At 38.9% G+C, this 20,603-nt stretch overlaps 2 protein-coding genes across 5 annotated transcripts in view; both read left to right on the top strand.

Annotated features, from left to right (window-relative positions):
- The window catches only part of PRKAA1 (protein kinase AMP-activated catalytic subunit alpha 1), a 44,223-nt gene extending 43,926 nt beyond the window's left edge, over positions 1-297 (top strand). For both annotated transcript variants that reach the window (XM_081232994.1, XM_081232995.1), the window contains one exon: positions 45-297. In XM_081232994.1, coding sequence (XP_081089120.1) covers positions 45-289 — 245 coding nt within the window. In that variant the 3' untranslated portion in view covers positions 290-297. The remainder of the gene's footprint in view (positions 1-44) is intronic.
- Positions 298-6,038: 5,741 nt separating this feature from the next.
- TTC33 (tetratricopeptide repeat domain 33) overlaps positions 6,039-20,603 on the top strand; it is a 40,707-nt gene continuing 26,142 nt past the window's right edge. Inside the window, exons 1-2 of one of the 3 annotated variants that reach the window (XM_081232998.1) lie at positions 6,039-6,385; positions 9,272-9,493. In XM_081232998.1, the coding sequence (XP_081089124.1) occupies positions 9,273-9,493 (221 nt within the window). In that variant the 5' untranslated portion in view covers positions 6,039-6,385; position 9,272. The other 2 variants (XM_081232997.1, XM_081232999.1) reach the window with 2 other exon arrangements.

The raw sequence follows: 20,603 nt of genomic DNA, 5'->3' as shown, positions 1-20,603 counted from the left end.
AGGGTGTCATGGATTATAATAAATTGAAGTTTTTTTTTACCCAGATGAAATTGCTGAAGCCAAATCAGGGACTGCTACTCCACAGAGATCGGGCTCAGTTAGCAACTATCGAGCTTGCCAAAGGAATGATTCAGATGCTGAGGCTCAAGGAAAGTCCTCAGAAGCTTCTCTTACCTCATCTGTAACCTCACTTGACTCTTCTCCTGTTGACTTAACTCCAAGACCTGGAAGTCACACAATAGAATTTTTTGAGATGTGTGCAAATCTAATTAAAATTCTTGCACAGTAAACCTAAAACTTTGCTATTTCTTTGATAGCAATAAGCATGCATAATAAATCATAGCCAAATGCTTCCATTTATAATCAAGTTATACATAATTATAACTGAGGGTTGGCCTTTTGGAATGCAGTTTGCACAGGGACTGGAACATGATTAATAGTTAAAAGCATAATGTGCAGAAATGAATTAAGATAATTTTGTTCATTGTTCGGTAGGCATATAGAATAATATAATATACACAATGAATTATAGTTCTCTCAGGCTCACTTGATTTTTGGCTATTTTATATTTAGTGTATACAGGGCTTTGTCAAATATTAATTTACCATAAAGGCCTTCATGTATTAATTACATGTTGATGTGTTATATATTTGCTTCATAAATTTATTCAATAAATATTTGCCTAGAATCCCCAGAGAACTTTATAGGTGATTTTGTTTTCTGGGCTCCTTAAATATCAAGTATCTTCAACAGTAGGGACAGCCTGGATGATTCTTCCATATCCCCTCCTTAATATTCTTAATATTCTGTAGTATATGGTAAGTCACCTTAAAGATATTGGACACATTTAAATTTTTTTCTTTCGTTTGGTAAGTCCAAAAACACACAGAACTTATATATTCAGACACTGCACTAAGTTTAATTTTACAATTTGCCCACTATATTCTGTACATAAATTGCTCTTTTTGTCACAAGAGCTGTGTTGCATATACTGTAAATAAATCATGCTGGTTTTGCCAATATCACAAAGTCCTCTGCTCATCATGTCGGTCAGTATTAAATGTATGCAAAAATTTCTAGTCATTCAATCATGTATCTTTTAAATTGATTCAGTGCATAGAACATGTCTTACAAACTATTTAAATGCTCAGATATGACTTTTTTTCCTAGACTTCATTATGGACATTTTTTAAAAGAAAAGTTGAAAGGCTGTAAGGTGATCATATGTGTATCTACCACTTAGATTCAACATTTGTTAACATTTTGCCATATATGCTTTATCAATATCTGTATATAGATACAGTTTTATATATATATGTGTGTGTATATATGCTTTTTTCCCCTGAACCATTTGGATATTGCAGATATATTCATCACCCCTCAACACTTCAAGCATCTCCTAAAAAAATGATGACATTCTCCTAAAAAAACCCATAATACCATTAAAAATTAATAATTCTCTAATGCCATCTAATCATGCATATTTAGATTTCCCCTGTTGTCCTACAAATTTATTTCAAACCAGGCTCCAATTAATGTTTATACATTGCATTTGGTGTCTCCTTCATCAGTTATTACTTTATTATTGTTTCGATAAAATATGGAACAGATCAGTTAGTTCTTCTAAATAGTAACATTTGCTTTGGATTTTAATTACTTTTTAAAAAGTAGCATTATGGAAACTGCCTAAAGTTGCTTAATCTTCCTAAGAGCTCTGATTTATATTTTCTTTCTCTTGCTCTTAGTATAATCCATTACATAATAGGTGTAAGAAAAAAATTTAGTCACGTCAGATAAAATTCGTATCATGTGTATGGTAATAAAAAATTACTGTGTCACCCATAATTGCCTTATACTATATTTTAACTTAAAAATTTTTTGGTATTAATTATTTTTCCATTGCAATGGAACTATCTTTTTTTCTCTTTTAAGAATCTTTGTATTGTAGTATTGTTTTTGGCACCTCTGTAACCAGATGATAATGTACTCAAATGTCGATAGCTTGCATAGTTACTGTAGTTGTAGATTTGGCTCCAGTACCCTAGAAACATGCACTGAATTCAAAAGAAAAACCTTGCTTCCTTTTTTCCAGGGCTTATTCTGTTCAACTTAGAATCTGAATGCTGTATAAAATTATAGGAGTTCCATTTAAATATAAGTTCAAACTGTATTTATAACTTGTATGTGGCCCTCTGTTTTGAGGATATTGACTTCATGTAGGCTCTAAATGCAGCATTATGTTCCTAATGTTAAGAACAGAAGACTGTATTTTTAAAGCTACAGATTTGTATATAGAACTAAGACATTGTTGTAATGTCTCTATAACCTGTTGTGGGGAGCAGGGAACAAAAGAGGAACCAATTAAATAGGACCTTCTAAAAATTGTTAATTTTGTAAACTGCTTCTTTTAAGTTATTGTGGTTCCTTTTAGTTACTGAGTTTTATTTTGAAGATATTTAAATATTGCACTTGTACAAATAGTATAATAAATGCACAGACTATTGCAGTAAATTCTTTTTTTAAGCTGGGATATTTGAAATGACAACTTTTGGTTGAGTATGTCAAGGTTGCATCAGAATTTTCAGAAATTTACTGTGGTTTGCAAATTCTTACTAATTGAAGATGTAAGGGAGTCAATGCAAATGATTTTTAATCTTTTTTTATTATCTTTTCAGCAATTTATATTTTTTGTGATTTTATGCAACCATATTTTTACTTTGTCTTGACAACTGAAAGATGTATAAGGTTTTTGCCAGAAATGTACTGTATACATAGTTTTAAATATAACAGATTTTACTGATATGTAAAATTTTTGCCATTAAAATAAATGATTTCTCACTGAGAGGAACTTTTCTACCAGGTTGGGGGATATGGGAGCTTAATATATCATATCTAATTTAAAATAATTTCACTGAAATAAACTCCATTGCTTTTACTTTGATTATATTTTTTCTTTGGATGGTTCTGTAGTTTTTCAGAGTTTTAAATGATTTTGTACAAAAAGTCCTGCCCTCTCACCCTGCCCCACCCCCTACTTTTTGACCTTGTAGGGATACCATTCACACTGAATTAATGACTGGTGTACTATTGGTGGATGTAGAACTCCATGAACCTTTGGAATGAAAGAAAAAAATGTATTTAAATCTTTTCCCCTTAACTCCTTCCATCTTCCCCATCCACAACAGAAATCATATTTTCATCGTGAGTTCTCTTCACTGATGAATGAAAGTCCACATAAAACATAACTATAAATTGGTAGTATGGTAGAAATCAATCTATGTGGTACAATATTTCTGAGACATGTTCATGTGTGTCTTGACCAGAGTATATTTAAGGATACAATTTCAAATACTTTGATTTGGAAAATGGATAATAAAGAAAAACATCATTTTTCATCGGCTTACAATGTGCTTAACTTTTTTAACTTCTGGGAAAACTACATGGAAAAAAAAGGCACTTGCTATGGCCGACCATCTGTGCCCCTTTTAAACAATGTGCCTAAAGTATAGTGCTTGAACAAATTTTAGCACTTGAACGTGGTGATTTTTGTCTCATCTAAATTAGTGAGTTTTTGTTTCATCTAAAAATTAACCACCTGCACAAAATATTAAGTTATATACAACAAAAATCAGAGCAGTTATCTTTGGTTGCTAACATTAGATTTGGTTAGAATTCCACTACTGTTAGAATTCAATCAGTATGAAATCTTACACGGCATTGTTGGCAGGGCTTGTGTTAGATTGCTGACATTCTGAATCCTTAAAATAGCTTGATAATTTTAACAGAACACGGTACTAGACTGTTAGGAACAGCACACAGATTGTTCTTTTAGGGAACTTAATTACTCTCGAGTACCCTGACTGAACAAAATTGTACAAGAAATTCTCATCTGAAAAATAGTTATTGAACTGTTCTATTTATTGTAAACAAATAGGCTGTCTATTTATTGTGGATGACAATAAACGTTAACTATGACAAATGTAGAGGATTTCTAGCAACTTGGAAGATGATCATGTCTATACAGACAGCATGGGAAATTATTAAATATATAAATAGATGCATTATGATCATAGACCAAAGTAAGTAGGAAAGTGGTGGGTGAAGTGTGAAAACTTAGTGTTGGAGGTCACCTTTACTAGGGTAGAGTGGATCAAGATTAAGTTATTTGAGAGATTTAGGAAAGACTCCTTTTAGAAAGGGGTACAGCTTCGAGCACCGTTTAATTATTTTACTCTGCAAACTATATTCCCTCATAAGGCAACTATGAACCAAGCACTACAAATGTGACCATAAGGCATAAATCCTGCTCCGAATGCCTTGTTAGGGAGATATATATTTTTTAAAGAGTTTTATAGAGGTATAACATACATAAAAGTGCACAAATCGTAAAATATTTGGCTTGATGTATTTTCAGTGTTTTAGGTTTGCAATGAACATGGCCATGTCAACCTCTAACCCAGATGAAGTAACATTGCCACCACCTTGGTAGTGCTTTTTTATTAATATCAGGAGTGATATAATATTAGAAGTGGTATACTATCACTTCTGCCCTATCCTACAGGCAACACAGAACAATCCTGGTATGACGTGGGAAGGAACTACATAAGAGTATGAATGCCAGGATTAGGGATCCTGGAGGTTGGCTACCACAATTGCATATTGCTCAGTTTGAAAAAATTGGTTCACTTCCACAGTTCTTACCAATGTTGAAACATTTAATCCAACAATATATTATAAATAAAAATCGCATCTGATACCACCACTGATCTCATTGGAAAAATCTGAAAGTAATGGGAAGCTGGCAAGATCACTGTGGCAAATACATGTTTTCCAGAATGATGATTTTTGCTTAAATTCTTGAACTTTATCATTGGTAACTGTCGATTGTTTTCCTTGATGTAAGAGGCTCCCTTTGTTCATTTTCACGCAAAGGCCTGTCAGACCCAAGCCTGAAAACCAGCAGGGGTGTCAGCCCTTCTAAGTAAAAATTGTATTCCACAAAGAAAGCATCTACTTCAGTTTATAACGCAATTTCACGAGTGCTTTTATCTTGACATCATACTTCAATATACAGCAAAAGTACTTTGTACCTCCCATTTTTGTCGCACTATTAAAAAAATGTGTGTACTCAAGGGTCATTTTAATAAAATAATTTTTACTGCTTCTTCAAGGACATCGAGGGACTGCATCTTCTTTTTCTTACAATGAGTGTGTACAGTGCTGGAGAATACAATGACTACTAGTACAGCTTGGTAGCATTGCCCTGATTCGGGCTGAGGTGCCAGTGGTTTTAGCCACCATTGCTTTTGCACTCTCAGCGCAAATGTCAACATTGTGAAAAAGGTAAATGATGTCTTCATGTTAGTATGAAAACAGGGATAGTTTTGACTTTGAAAGGATCTTGACGACCCTCCCGGGTTCTGAGGATCACCTTTGGAGAATGCTTGCTCCCCATCAGTGGTTCTCAATGGGGTAGGGGTGGGGGGTCCATCTTTTTCCCAGGGACATTTTCTCATGTCTGGAGACATTTTTGCTTGTCACAGCTGGTGGGGTGGGAGTGGATGCTAATGGCATCCAGTGGGTAGAGCCCAGGGATGCCACTAAACACCCTGCCCCGCAAAGGAGAGGCCCCCTTCTAACAAAGAATCATCCCGTTGGAAATGTTACATCCTTGAGGTTGAGAAAAACTGGTCTACAAAAATGATCCACAGAGACATTGAGAAATCAAAACGATCTTAATTTTTCAATTTCCTAAACACTTCCCTGTATTACATGTCTCCACTTTTTTTTATTTTCAAGACAGCTACTTTCGGGCCATAATTCTTTCTTCTTTACAGAAATTGAGTCCAACATTTTGTGGGGTTTTTTCCCCAACGGTTGAGCCACGGCCGTACCCTTTTTCAGTCGGGTTTGCCTCTGTCTTCAGTGTCTGGACGACCTCATCAACTAGGTTGTAAACTCCTTTAGGGAGAGTCGTGTGAGTCAATGCTCTGGATTCCCCCCAAACCGTTTTCCCGGGCCTCTTCTGCTTTACCTGCTGACTGGATGGACCTCGTGGTACCGCCAGGGCTGTCCTCTCCGCGCGCACTCAGCCGGCGCAGCCGCAGTTTCCCGCGCTCCCGAGCTGTGGGCGCCCGCGCGCCGACGCTCTCGTCTGCCGGTAGAGGGCGCTCCCGGCCCGGGCGGCCCGGACTACCAGCCTCGGAGGGTAATAATGGGGTAGGGGCGGCCGCAGTGACTTCTGGGATTTGTGGTCCCGGGGAAAGGATTGCGGAAGAGAAAAGCGCTAAGAGTCGCCTCTTCCCTGCCAGCTTCTCTGGACTGTTCGCACGCCCCAGATCGGGCAACCCCCTATCTTGGGACACCCTGCACCTACGGCAAGCAGGTAGGAGGTCGGGCGCGGTAACTTCCGTTTCCGGTGGGCAAAGGGCAAGCGGAATGTAAACACAGGACCCGGGGAATGGTCATCAGGTAACAGGGACTACGGGTCTGGGGTGGAAGCGTGAGGAAGTTGAGGGAAGCGAGGCTTGTGGGTCTTGGGGTAACGGGAGAAAGGAGCTTCAGAAGTCGGAGTTAAGGCCCACCGCGGGTGTGGCAGAGCCGGGACGCTAAGGTTGGTCTCTAGGGACCAGCAAGTCTGGGGATCGGGCCCTCCCTGGCACCCGCGCCCGGGGCGGCTTCCGAGGCGGGCGGTGCGGCTTTGACCCGTCCTGAGCGGCGGGAGGAGCGGAAGCGGCCTGGCTTTGCCCCCAGCGTGGCAGGGGCCCGCGGCCGCGGGCGGGGCTGTGAACTCGCGGGTGACGTCCTGGGCAGCCTTTATGAACTTCGCTCTTCTTTACTGTTGTGCAAAATGAGGGGAAATGCTAATGCTGGTTTCTCTTGTGCGGTAACATTTTCGGGTAAATCGGTTCTTGAATTCCTCACCTCCGACTACATCCCTATACCCGGAAGGATGCTGTTTTCATTACCTGTTTGTGTTCATCAGGTTTCTCGTCTTGGGTGCTGCATTTTACGTCGCAGTGAAGAGAAGCATTCTCTAGCTTGTGGCAGGGTATAATGTCTGTATTATTAGAGTTCCCACACTTCTTGGTCCCTCACATTGCCAGCTTGGAAACTTGAAGCCAAAAAACTTAATCATCCTCATCCTTGTCACCTTTAGGGACAGTCATAAATACAAGACTTCTTTCTTATCTTGACTTATTCTGTTATCTCGTGAGACCTTCCTAATGATCCATTCTCTCATGTTGTTCTCCTTCTGGGCCTCCGGACTTCTGTTCCTTAGTAACCACACTTACATTTTCAGCCATTTCTTGGTTCTTTCCCTCAGTTACTTGCAGTCATCTTCAAACAGAGGAAACTCATTCTCCTCTATTATAATGGGTCTGGGGAGAGAGTTTGACGTTGTCCTGATTCCCTAGTATAGCTTATAATCCATTACTCCTACAGGCTTTTCTAGAAATCTCTGCTCCTGTGGAAAGCATGTGGTTTACCCATATCGACCTGTACATTTCTTGATTGCTATAATTTGTTGGTACTTTGTCATATTCATTAAGAACTTAGGCACATGACCCACAATTTTCTTACCCCTCCAAAATCTGCCATTATCTTGAGCCTTTCCATGTTAGTGACCTCATAGCCAACCTCAGTTTTTTTGTCTCCTTCATTCTAGTGGTTACTTACACTTTACTTCAGCATGTGCATCAGTGATAAAGATCTTGATATCTGCTAGAACTTACTTGCTGTTTCATTTCTCTCCTTCCCTTACTCCCACAATGCCCATTCTTTGATAGTTTGATGGAGACCTCTGGTTCATTGCTTTTCCTTATCTCGATAGTTGATCAGTCAGTTGATCATAATCTTCTTGGGGTTATAGGCTCCTTTAAGAATGGAATGAAAGCTTAGAGACTCTTGTGCAGATTGCACAGGAGCATATAAAAATGTATATAGAATTCCAAGGGTTTCTCAGTATCTTTAAACCCATCCATGTAACTAGCAAGAGCTCTCCATCCCTCAGCAAATCCCTTCTCTAAATAAATATTTGGTCGGTTCTTCCAGGGTTTCCTTTAACTTTGTTCCATCAGTTATGCTGTCTCGCTTAGCCCTTACATTTGTATATTATTGCAGATTTACAAAATAGTTTAACATTTCTTATCATTCTGATTAACCTTATAGTTCTGTGAATTAAGTCATTTCCTAAGTTTGAATCTTTCAGAAACTTTTTTTATGGAAAATTTCAAACATATATGAAAGGAAAGAGGAAAGTACAAAGAATCCTGTGTACTCACCACCTAACTTCATCGCTTATAAACTCAAAGCAATCTTTTTATCTATATCTCTCTTCTATTGCACTCCCCACTCCCGCTGATTACTTTGAAGCAATTCCTAGGTATCGTGTAATTTCATGTAAAATATTTTAATATGTATTCCTAAAAGATAAGCACTCTTTTTATCAACATAATCACAATACTGTTATACCAAAAAAAAGAAAAGCAGGAACTTCTTAATATTATCAAATATGAAATCATTGTTCTGATTTCCCCTATTATTTCATAAAGGTTTCCTCCCCATTGGCTTGTTTGAACCTGTAGCTAAGCAAGCTCCACACATTATATTTGATTTGTGTGTTTCTTAAGTCTCACTTTTCCTTTTTTCTTGAAGAAACCTGGCAGTTATTTCTTGAAGAAGCCAGTTTTTTCTTTAGTTTCTGTTTCTTGCTGTCTGCATCTCTGACATCTTATTTAGCATGCTCATCTGTATCCCATATTTCTTTTTTTTTTTTTTTTTTTTTTTTTGCGGTACGCGGGCCTCTCCCTGTTGTGGCCTCTCCCGTCGCGGAGCACAGGCTCCGCACGCGCAGGCTCAGCAGCCATGGCTCACGGGCCCAGCCGCTCCGCGGCATGTGGGATCTTCCCGGACCGGGGCACGAACCGGTGTTCCCTGCATCGGCAGGAGGACTCCCAACCACTGCGCCACCAAGGAAGCCCCCATATTTCTTTTAAACTGGTAGAGGTTTGATCTGATTGAGCTTTAATTTTTGGCAGAAGTACTTCATGGATGCTGTGTCACTTCCATCAGGAGATACAGTTGTGGACTTGTCTTTCTTTATGATGTTAGCAGCCTTCAGTGATTATTGCCTAGATCCACTATTTTAATTAGGGGTCAAAAAATGATGACAGTCTAATCCTGTTATCCTTTCTTTACCTATTTGTTGGAATACTTCTATAAAAGGCCAAGTTTGAAATTTAAAGCTCTTTCCTTGTAATTTTTCCAGAATGGCTTCCTTTGGATGGAAAAGGAAGATTGGTGAGAAGGTCTCAAAGGTCACTTCCCAGCAGTTTGAAGCTGAAGCTGCTGATGAGAAGGATGCAGTTGAGAATGATGAAGGGAACTGGCTTCATGCCGTTAAACGGAGGAAAGAAATTCTCCTTGAAGGCTGTGCTGAGAAAAGTAAACAACTGAAGGACGAAGGAGCCACTTTGGCTGAAAATAAAAGGTATGTTTTTAGAGTTTTCTTTTCGAGAACAGTTTTGGTCTTTGGTAGGACAGAATACTCCTCAGATCATCCAGAGATCTACAGTCAGGCCTTTGTGCCTTTGACTGGTATCTCCCTTGTGGTGCTGAAGAGTTTGAGAAATTAAAAGTAGTGCTGAACAAGAAACACTTTTTAAAAATTCTTTTCTTTGTTCTTTATCTTCTTTTTTTCTTTTTTTTCTATTGGTAAGGATGGTTATAAGATTCCTTGTTTATCATTTTTGTCATAATTGAGTCAAAGTTGAGGAACCAGCATTTTTGTTTCTAGGCATGTTATTATTTTTGATTCTGGGAGTAATCTTATTAATGCATTCTAATATTAAACATAAAATAATGCTTAAGCTATAATATATTAGCACCTCAAATTGGGAGTGAATGGTAGACAATAAATCAAGGACAACTAACAGCTTAACGGCCTAATGTTAGATTGTGAATTCTCATTTGCAGTGTTTTAGGCAAAGATTTTTCTGTTGTAGAACTTTGTAAGATTGGCCATTCTGTCTTAGTCAGAAGAAAACCAACTATAAATTTTCCACTTTTATGAAATCATTTTCAGAACATCCATAAAACATCTTTAGAAGTTCCTGTAAGTGCCTGTTAAAAGTTCATTAACTTTGTTGTTTTTATCTTTTTCTCTAGACCACACTAGTGTGTAGAAGGGAAAAGCTATTCAGTTATTGCCATGGGATTCCCTCTGAATTTCCTGTGGTAGATGAGAGATACCAACTTTGTGTATAAACAAAATAACTCATTTTTTTTTTCTGCATGTCAAAACACTGAGTCATTTCACTGAAATCAGCTGGATTGGATGCTTTATTTTGAATGGAGAACACTGTGAGATGATTAAGTTTTTTAGCTATTTAGCATTTGTTTTTGGAGTAATGTATACACAGCTTTAAAAGATAACAGAATTAAAGGAATCTGGTAGAAATGAGTCGTTCGGCTACTCTAAGCCAAAAATAAATAGAAATAATGGTTTAAAAATATCTAAGAGACTATTCAATTGATTGAAAGTAATATAAGGAGTAGGAAATAATATAAGGAAGAATAGTGAAGTTAAATTAAGAAAAATAAAACTCAGTCCCTGTCTTCCAAACCAACTTTATCTTAAACCACCATCATTTTCACTACATTTTTAGCCACATTGGCCTTCCCTGTGTTTTTGAACACAGTTCTTAATACAACTTTGTCTTATGACTCCATCTGAAAAGCTCTTATTTCCTGTGTTCTGATGTCTGTCGTCTTGTCCTTCAGATCTCTGCTCACATGTCCTCTTCTCAGCAAACCCCTCCCTGACTACCCAGCAACCCCGTACTCCCTCTGCCTCCATTACATCAGCCTTTTTTTATTGTTTCTTAAATATTTATTTATTTATTTGGCTGCATTGGGTCTTAGTTGCGGCTCGTGGCCTTCTCTAATTGTGGCGTGTGGGCTTAGTTGACCCGTGGCATGTGGGATCTTAGATCCCTGACCAGAGATCGAACATGCGTCCCTTGCATTGGAAGGCAGATTCTTAACCACTGGACCACCAGGGAAGTCATGTTTTTTTTTTTTTTTTTTTTTCTGGTACGCGGACCTCTCACTGCTGTGGCCTCTCCCGTTGCGGAGCACAGGCTCCGACGCGCAGGCTCAGCGGCCGTGGCTCACGGGCCCAGCCGCTCCGCGGCATGTGGGATCTTCCCAGACCGGGGCACGAACCCGTGTCCCCTGCATCGGCAGGCGGACTCTCAACCACTGCGCCACCAGGGAGGCCCTGTTGTTGTTGTTTTTTAAAGATTTTTAAACTTCTAGGACTTCCCTGGTGGTCCAACGGTTAAGACTCTGCTCTTCCACTGCAGGGGGTACTGGTTCGATCCCTGGTCAGGGAACTAAGATCGCACGTGCCGTATGGTGTGGCCAAGAAAAAAAAAAACGAATTTTAAACTTCTATTTTGTGATTAGGTGAAAGGAATACTAGTCAAATAAACCTTACAAATGAAATGAAAAAGAAAATTCTTTACTCATGACTTATGTGTATGTTTCTAAATCTGTGTTTCAAAGGATATCATTAAGTTGATCTCAACTATCTTGACAGATCAGGAAGTAAATTAGTTGCTAGGGTGGCAGTTATTGGTTCAGGAACAGTATTAGACATTTATTGATGTACCAATTTCTATAAAATGAGTCAACCTTTAAGAAATGTGTAATGTCATCATTAAAATATAACATCAAATATCCATTCATCCATCCATCCTTCTTTAAAAAAAACATTCAAAGAGAGGTAAGATATATTATCAGACTTTAAGGAGCTCAGCCTTTGGTAAGATGCACAGAATACAGATAATTATCAATACATTGCAGAGTAGTGTATGCAGTAAGACAGGTTAGTTCATACAGAATATTTCAGAATCAAAGGGAATGGAGCCACCAGTTCTGTCTGGTATATCAAGGAAGTTCTGACAGATAAGTTCAATCTTCAGCTGGGTTTCAAAGAAGGAGTAGTATTTTGCCAAACCAATAGTGGTGGGAAGCATTTCAAGAAAGTGGGAACAGAGTGTGGAAATGCAAAGAATTTTCCTAAATATGTAAAAGAAATTGTTTTACATGTTTAGGAAGATTCTATCAACTTGGTATTGCTGGAGCAAAGAAATACAAATAAGTTTGCAGTAAATACTGCTGAAGAAAAAAAACTAGACTGTGATCTCTTTATATGCAACAGTAAGACCCTTTTCATTATATTTTATTGGCAATGGTGAAAAGTAATTTTATGACTTTAACAAAGTAATGAAAAACCACAGTCACATCAGCATATTAAATCTTCTTATAGTATTTCTCCCTTTTTGAAGTTACCATCTACGCTTATTTAGTTGTTTATATTTAGTTGTCTTTCTTCTGTAGAAATGTAATCTCCAGGAATGTAGGGACTTTGTCTAGACAGACTTTTGTCCTCTACCTTCAGCTCTTAGACCAATTTGTGGCACTTCCCAGGCCCTCAGTAAATATTTATTGAAAATTTATAAGGCTGCTGTGTTTTGCTATATTATGGCTAAATAGGTTTTTGTGGATTAACTACCATATATTGCATTGTACTATAGGAATATATATTTTAAACTCCAGATTAGAACACAGTATTCTGAGAACATATTTTATTTCATATCCCAACCACAAAGGACCTTTGGGAATAGAATTTTCCTATCTGTATGAGAATATGACACTTGAAAATTATTGTTCTTTTCTGAGTCTTATTCCTTTCCCTATAACCTATGATGGTAAGGATTAAGTAATAAAATATGGAACAGCTTTGAACTTGGAATGAGTAATAATCCTTAGAATGGTAGAGAAGTAGGGATGCCCCTGGAGGAATTGCTAAAGAAGGAGAGAGGGAGGAGGGAGCACCTTCTATTTCCTGGGATGCATTCTTCTGCCTCCTTGTGATTTTCTTCATTTTTGCCCTCAGGATTCTCTTACTTAGTTTTATTTAGCACAGAGAGAGTTTTCTGAACACGTTGACTATGCATGATCCAAGTGTGTTAATGTCAGTCTTCCTCCAAAGGAGGCATAGTTCTTGAGCATCAGAGTCTCCTGTTGTCCAGTTTATTTCGTTAGTAAGAAACTATAACTGCTCTTAGAAAAATTTGGTCTGCAATGGAATGGTTTTTAAATTCTGAAGTTCTACCTTGTAGTATTCATGATTCTTTGTAACAGAAGACTGGTTTGCTTTTCTACGCAAGCCCTAAGTAATGTTGGTGCCTTATAGAGACAGTATCGTAAGTCTAGTGGTTACGAGTGTGGATTTTGAAGTTATTTTAACTCCGCTCAGATCCTAGTTTTATCATTTATATCTGTATAAACTTGGGGCACATTCTTAACCTTTCAAGGGTCAATTTCTAGTTTCCTTATATTAAAATGGTGACACTTATCTCATAGACTATGGGGGTATTAAAGAGCAAGTCCATGTAAAAGAGTTTAGCATGCCACCTAGCACCTAGTAAGCACTCAGTAAATACACTTTAGGTAATTTATTTTAAGATTTTATATGTGATTGGTAGATTTCATGCAGTATTAAAGTTTTTTTAATAAGTTATTTTGTTCAAACAGCTTTTTCTTGAATTAATTCTAACTAGGATATATCTTCTCAAGAATCACAGTGTGGGTCCCAGCTTTGATATGTTGGCTTTTAAGGTTTCAACCACTAGATGGTGATATTTGATTGTGTAGCTAAGTGGCTTCATTTTTTTTCTTGTGAGTATTGGTGTGTATGTGTGTGAAGCTAGAATATAATTAGAATTTACCATGAATTTTGTTCCTTGTCTAGAAGAGCATACTTACCAAAGTGAACTTGAAGGTGACCTGGCTGTGTGAAACACGTTCCGTTGAGTGCCAACCTGAATATATTTAATGACTGTGATCTTGCCTCTTATTCTTTGGAAGAGAATAGATGCAGTCAGTGTAGAATGCCTTTATTTTCTCACCACCACATCTCCTAATCTGAGTGCATCTGCATCCAAGCCATCTGCGTTCACTGTGTTGTAATGAAGTGCCCCTTCTTTTTTCAAAGGCCCACCCCTCCACTTGTGCACTAGACTTCATCTCTCTTGCCTTTTCAGGATTATTGTTCCTAAAACCCCCTTCCATTCTGATGTCATCTGTTGTCTTCTCTCTCTCTCTCTCTCTCTTTTTTTACCCTATTTTTTTTTTTTACTGAATTATAGTTGATGTATATTATATAAGTTACAGGTGTACAATATAGTGATTCACAAGTTTTGAAGGTTATACTCCATTTGTTATTATAAAATAATGGCTGTTTTCCCTGTGTTGTATGCATAATAGTTTGTTCCTTCTATTCCCCTACCCCTTATTGCCCCCCCACCCCCCGCGGCTCCCTCTCACTGGTACACAGACATACCCTGATAGCATCCATTTAAAAACCTTCCCTTGACTCCACACAGCCTACCATTTCTTTGCTCCCCCTTCACAACAAACTCCATTTCTTGATGAATCATCCTCTCAGTCCATTCCAGTCAAGTTGCTGTCCCCGCTAATCCACTGAAACCACCCTTCTAAAGGTTGTTGATGACCTCCATGTTGTCAAATCCCGTCTTCATGTCTTGGTTCTCATTTAGTATGCCTCTTGGTATTCCACACAGTTGAGCACTCCCTTCTTAAATATATTGCCCTCTAATCTGCAACACCACACTCTTCATGAGTTTCCTTTTGTGTCAATGTCCACTGCTTGTTCATCTTCTTTGCTTGCTGTTTTCTTTTGCTCGTTTTCATTTTCTAAATATTAGTGGGCCACAGTATTTAGACAATAACTTTTTTCTTTTCCATATACGTTCTTGTCCTTCTTGAACCTATGTAGTCTCTTACTTTCGGTACCATCTCTATGCCAATCACTACAGCCTGCGGTGCTGTCCTCCCACCTCAATTCCAGACCCTCTGTCTCCCATGCTTGCTTTATACCCACTCGGATGTCTAATTAGTATCTCAAACTTAACATGTACTGAGCTGAGCTCTTGATTTTTCTCCCCAACATCTTGTCCTTTCCAGTCTTGCCCATGTCAGTAATAAAAGGTGCCACCATTTACCCAGTTACCGAAGCCCAAAAGCCAGGAGTCATCTCTGCTGGTTTATGTGCCATTCCAGAGCTAATAAGCCCCACTCAACTCCAAAACCCTGCTCTTGAGACAGCTCATGGTATTCTTTTTTTAAATGTTTTTTTTTAAAATTGAAGCGTAGTTGATTTACAATGTTGTGTTAGTTTCAGGAATACAGCAAAGGTCTTCAGTTTACGTATATATATATTTTTTCAGATTATTTTTCATTATAGGTTCTTACAAATATTCTTATTACCATAAAGTCCTGGCATCTGCTGCTGTCAGCACAGACCAGAGAGTCCCTATGTACGGTGTTAACTGATAATGAAAGACCATCACACCTTGACACTGGCCAGGTTGGACCTAGAGGTGCTTCAGAGGCACTGGGTCACACACCCAGAAGTGTGAGTGGGTTAAAGCCTTGTGGGGCTGACTTTGATCTAGGGGAGACAGGATATGGGAGGGAGGCTGCAGATAAATTCTTTTTCCTCCTTTCGCCACCGGACTGTTTCCAATACAAAGAGGTTTCATACTGTCTCTGAAGTTCTACAAGATTAACAATCATCTGTGTTTGTTTTAAAGCTGTTGTCAGCTTAACATATGCCTTCTATTTATTCTCCCTCCTTCCTGCCTCACTTTTCTTTCTTTTTCTTCCCCCCTTGGATCCTACTCCCCACCCAGCGTTAGCCTATAAGCTTAGGCCTCAGGCTTTACTTCCCAGGTAACCCAAGCTACGATATCATCCTGGATTCCTCTCTTTTTTTCACTCCTCATATCCAATCCCAGTTGAGATGGTTTTGCTTTTTAATATATTCGAAACCACTTTGACCCTCCCTTCTGTCTCCATGGCTGTCATCCTGGTCTAATCTACTGTTAGCTCTCACCTAGATTCCTCTGGTAGTCTCCTAACTAACAGGCCTCTCTGTGCCCATTCTGATACCCCCACAGTTCGGTCTCCTCCCCTGGGCCTGACTGATCTTTTCAAAATGTACAGCAATTCATGTCTCTGTGTTGCATGGAAACTTTATGGATTCATCACTCATACAGTGAAATCCACACTCACAACTATGGGCTACGTTTCACGATCATGGCTTTGGACTACCTCTCTGGCCTCGCAGTCCCCTTCCTCCTTCTTCTATAGCCGTGCTCGTTTTCTTTTCTTTTTTCTTTTTTTTTTGCGGTGCGCGGGCCTCTCACTGTTGTGGTCTCTCCCGTTGCGGAGCACAGGCTCCAGATGCGCAGGCTCAGCGGCCATGGCTCACGGGCCCAGCCGCTCCGATGTGGGATCCTCCCGGACCGGGGCACGAACCCGTGTCCCCTGCATCGGCAGGCGGGCTTTCAACCACTGTGCCACCAGGGAAGCCCTCGTTTTCTTGGGGTGTTTGATCCTGCCTTGGGCTCTTCCTTTGTCTGGAATGAACTTATCCAGATTTTCCATTGGCTGGCAGCTTTTTGTCATTCAGCTCTCAGCTCAGATGCCTTCCCAGAGAGACCTTTTCTGACCATGCATTCACCCCCATCACATCCATCCATGTGTTTTTCATCATGGCACTTAACCATGTTTTAACTTACGTTTGTTGTCTTTCTGTGCCTTCTTCACACACATACACCGTCTAGAATGTAAGCTCTAGAAGAGTCGCAGGGTCCTTTTATATCTTATTGAATGCGGCATCCTCAGTACCTGGAATACTACCTGACCCAGAGTAGGAGTCTGCTCTGGTGCTCAATAAACGTTTATTAAATGAATAAGCTGGTAACTGTATAGCTCATTAAACTTGATGCTTAATGAGCAAACTTGATGCTTAATTGGGAGCAAAGTAGCTAAACACCTTGATATTTCTATCTTGTGATAAGCGTGCTGACTTACTTGGCTTAATCACCAGCTGTTCTTCTTTTTTTAATTTATTAAAAAAAATTTTTAACATCTTTACTGGAGTATAATTGCTTTACAATGGTGTGTTAGTTTCTGCTATATAACAAAGCGAATCAGCAGCTATACATATACATATATCCCCATAGTTCCTCCCTCTTGCGTCTCCCTCCCACCCTCCCTATCCCACTCCTCTAGGTGGTCACAAAGTCAGCTCGGTGCTTTGTGACCAGCTGTTCTTTACCTCAGAGTAGGGTATTATCTCACCCCACCCTTGGGCAGTCCCTGGAACTATTCACTCTGCTTCCTTCTTTGTGCTAGTTTGGTTGCATACTGTTAAGGTTGTCTTTAAACTGGCTGAATCAGACTTTGGTCACTTATTAACCATAGTGACTTTAAACCAAGTTTTTATCTTTTAATGTTTCCTATCCAGCAGCTGCAGTAGGGCTATGCCTGTTCGGTCTATTCCAAACCAAAGTTGAATTAAGAGATACGCTTTGGAGCTTACGAGAGACCATTGATTTATTAGGTGCCAAGTTTCCTGTGATCCAAAAGTGGAGGAACTAGATGGTGCCACCTTTTATTTGTAGGCCAGGAGAAGTAAATCAAGGAGGAAATGAGAAATGAGGGAGGGGAGGGAATTCACCAATCCGACAGTAGTGAAGTAAATGCCCACCAGTTCTTGCTTCTCTTTAGCCAGTGGAAAGCAGCTCAGTTGTTCCTTTAAACCTTTGTCTGTGAACAAAGCACATTTCATTTGGCAGTGCCTCTGCTAACAGCAGTGGCTATGTTTTCAAAACCAAAACAGTGCAACGGGAAGAGGCCATGTTTCTTTTTGCCTCAGATCTGTGTCTTTGCACAGATTTACACATGTGTGTTTGTATGTGTGGGCATGTTTGCATGCCTGCCTAATGAAAAGAGAAAACAGAACTAGGGATGGTCAGTGTCATCTTGAACTTCTTGGTTTATTTTGTACTTTGGGACAACTTAAACTTAGGTGCATAAGCAGCTTTGTGGCAGTGGGTGGGATGAGCTGGCCTGATTCTTAGGAATAATGCTCTTGGCATTGTGGGCAGGACAGTGTCTTGTTGTGCAGGATTGCCTTTTGCCTTGCAAGATGTTAACATCCGTGAACCCCTGCCACTAGTGCCTCCAAGTCTTAGTGACAACCAAAAAGTCCTCTATAAATTGCCATACATGCCCTCCATGGGGTGATAACTGCCCCTGGTTGAGTTAGGCAGAAAATAGGACTGATAGAAAAAAGGGCATTTGACACATGGGGCAGTTTAACAGTGGTTGGCCCAAGTAGAGTAGGTGTTGGCAAACCTTAGTCTATTTTTATAAATAAAGTTTTACTGGGACACAAACATGTACTTTTGTTTGTGTATTGTCTGTGGCTGATTTTGTGCTACAACAGAATTGAGTAGTTGTGTCAGAGACAATATGGCCCACAAAGCCTAAAATATTCACTGTATGGACCATTACTATGCTGACCTTGGCTTTAGGCCCTTCCTCAAAAGCCACAATGATGCCTGAAACCTTAGACATCCCAGGGTCATAAGGTACCTATAATTCTAATCTCTTGATTCTTTCTACCCATATTGCTATTCCCCTAGTCTTGGGAATTCCTTGTAATTTCTGTACGTGGAATGGTGAGATGAAACAAAGTAAGAAGTAAGGTGTTTGCTACTTTTGTCTTAGGGTAGAATTTGTTTTTACGTCTTTCCATCTTTTTTTTTTTTTTAATGTGTTGTAAGCATGCTAGCTTCTGTCCTCTTTTCATGTCTTCCATGCTTCCCTCTGCTGCTTTCCAAGACTTCTCTTGGAGAAGGTAGGACAAATGAGATAGGTAGAATCTGTGATATTAGCACCTTCTATGTGCCCAGTCATGTTCTGGGTGTTGTAGAGAATACAAGCAAATCCACCCTTTGGTCCCTGAACTCATTAGTAAAGAGAAGGTAGAAATACGTGGAAGAATTAGAGAAAAATTAAAAGAAAACAATATTGGGGTAGTTAGAGAAAGCATTGGTCAGGTAGTTATAAGAGCTAGCTTCAAATCCTGGTTTGTGTAGGCTTAGTACCATGTGCCTTTGGACTAGTCCTGTAGTTGCTCTCTACTTTTGTTTCTTCCATCAGTAAAATGAAAACAAGTAATGCCAATCTTATAGGACTTTTTGTGAGCACTAAGTGAATTAACTTTTTACGAAAATAATTGTATGTTAAGTAATTGTATGGAAAGTGCTTTGTAAAACATAAATTACTTTAGAAATATAAGTGTGACTGTGTGGTCAGTTAAGTGGTACTCATGGTCTTCATGAGAAAAGGGGATTTTCACTTGGTCTTAGAGGAGAGAGAGCTTTTGACTAGGTGAGGAGGGGGAGGAACAGGAACCTAAATGTGCACATGTTTGTACACGAAGGAACCCACACGAACAAAGGAGTGATATGTAAGTAGAGACGGGGCAAAGACGCAGCTAAGTGAAGCAGAGGTGTGGTGGGGAGAAAAAAGACTGGACAGATAGGCTAAGACTGGGAGACATAGACTTGCTACTGTTAAATCCTGTGGAATTTACTACTATGCTATTAGTTAGAAAATTATGAGTCTAAAGATTATTATGAAGCAACAATTTAATTTTCCAGAGAAAGAAGGTAGAACATAACATACTTCCAAAGTTTTTCATGTTGTGTCTATAATAACATTTGGAAATATTATTTAGAGACGAGCTTATAATCACCTATAATATGCGTAAGAAGTACAAACGTGTTTTTTTAGGTGACACAGTTAATGCTTTTAGAGGTAGTACCATTAATACTTAGTGGATAATAGCACCAGGGAACTAAATTTCTTTAATGTTGTATATACATTTTGTTAAAAACATTATAGATGATAGCTATAAATAATCAAAAATGGGTATTAAATTATAGTAAGCATTGTTGAGTGTCATATACTTTTTTTTCTCCATTATCTATTACGTATGAAACCTTTTCTAATGTTTTTCTGAGGTGTACCCTACATGGTCATGCAGATTTTGTACTTTAGCAAGTTGCTGGATTTAATTGCTAATCCTTTATTTAGGATTTTTACATTTATCTTATGGACTAAAAATTCTTCAGTGATCACTAGGATTAATTCTCATTTCTCAAATAATGTATCTTTCTTAGGACAAAAGTATACTTTATTTTTATTGCTAGATTCTCCAAATATGCTGAAATGCATTAGGACTCTTAAGACTACATTTCTAATTGTGGAATTTAAAATTTTGGATTAGGCAGTGGCTGCTATTTTCCAGTCAGGGCCCCTCCCATACTGTCCCAGTTCGTCCTGTGTTAGCTGATACAGCTGCATATACTTTGGTGAGCAAAATACCTATTGCACTGTCTACATAGAGCTTTTAGTTTAAATAAGCACAGAGATAAATATAAAGTTTCAAATAGTTTTACAAAGATAAATAACCGGGTACCATGAGCCAGAGTGATTTAGATAAGGGGTCACAGAAGGCTTCTCCAAGGAAGCAAGAAGACAAATGATTGAGTTCATCCAGGCGAAGGGAGTTCTACTTATTGTTTTGCCTTTATTGTGATTTTATCATATTTATCATCAAAATAAGGGAACTACTGATTTATTTG

Source organism: Mesoplodon bidens (genome assembly GCF_964165515.1).
Source record: "Mesoplodon bidens genome assembly, chromosome: 4".
Taxonomy (NCBI): Eukaryota; Metazoa; Chordata; class Mammalia; order Artiodactyla; family Ziphiidae; genus Mesoplodon; species Mesoplodon bidens.
The sequence above is the reverse complement of the archived record's forward strand: the minus strand, read 5'-3'. Positions and strand labels throughout refer to the sequence as shown.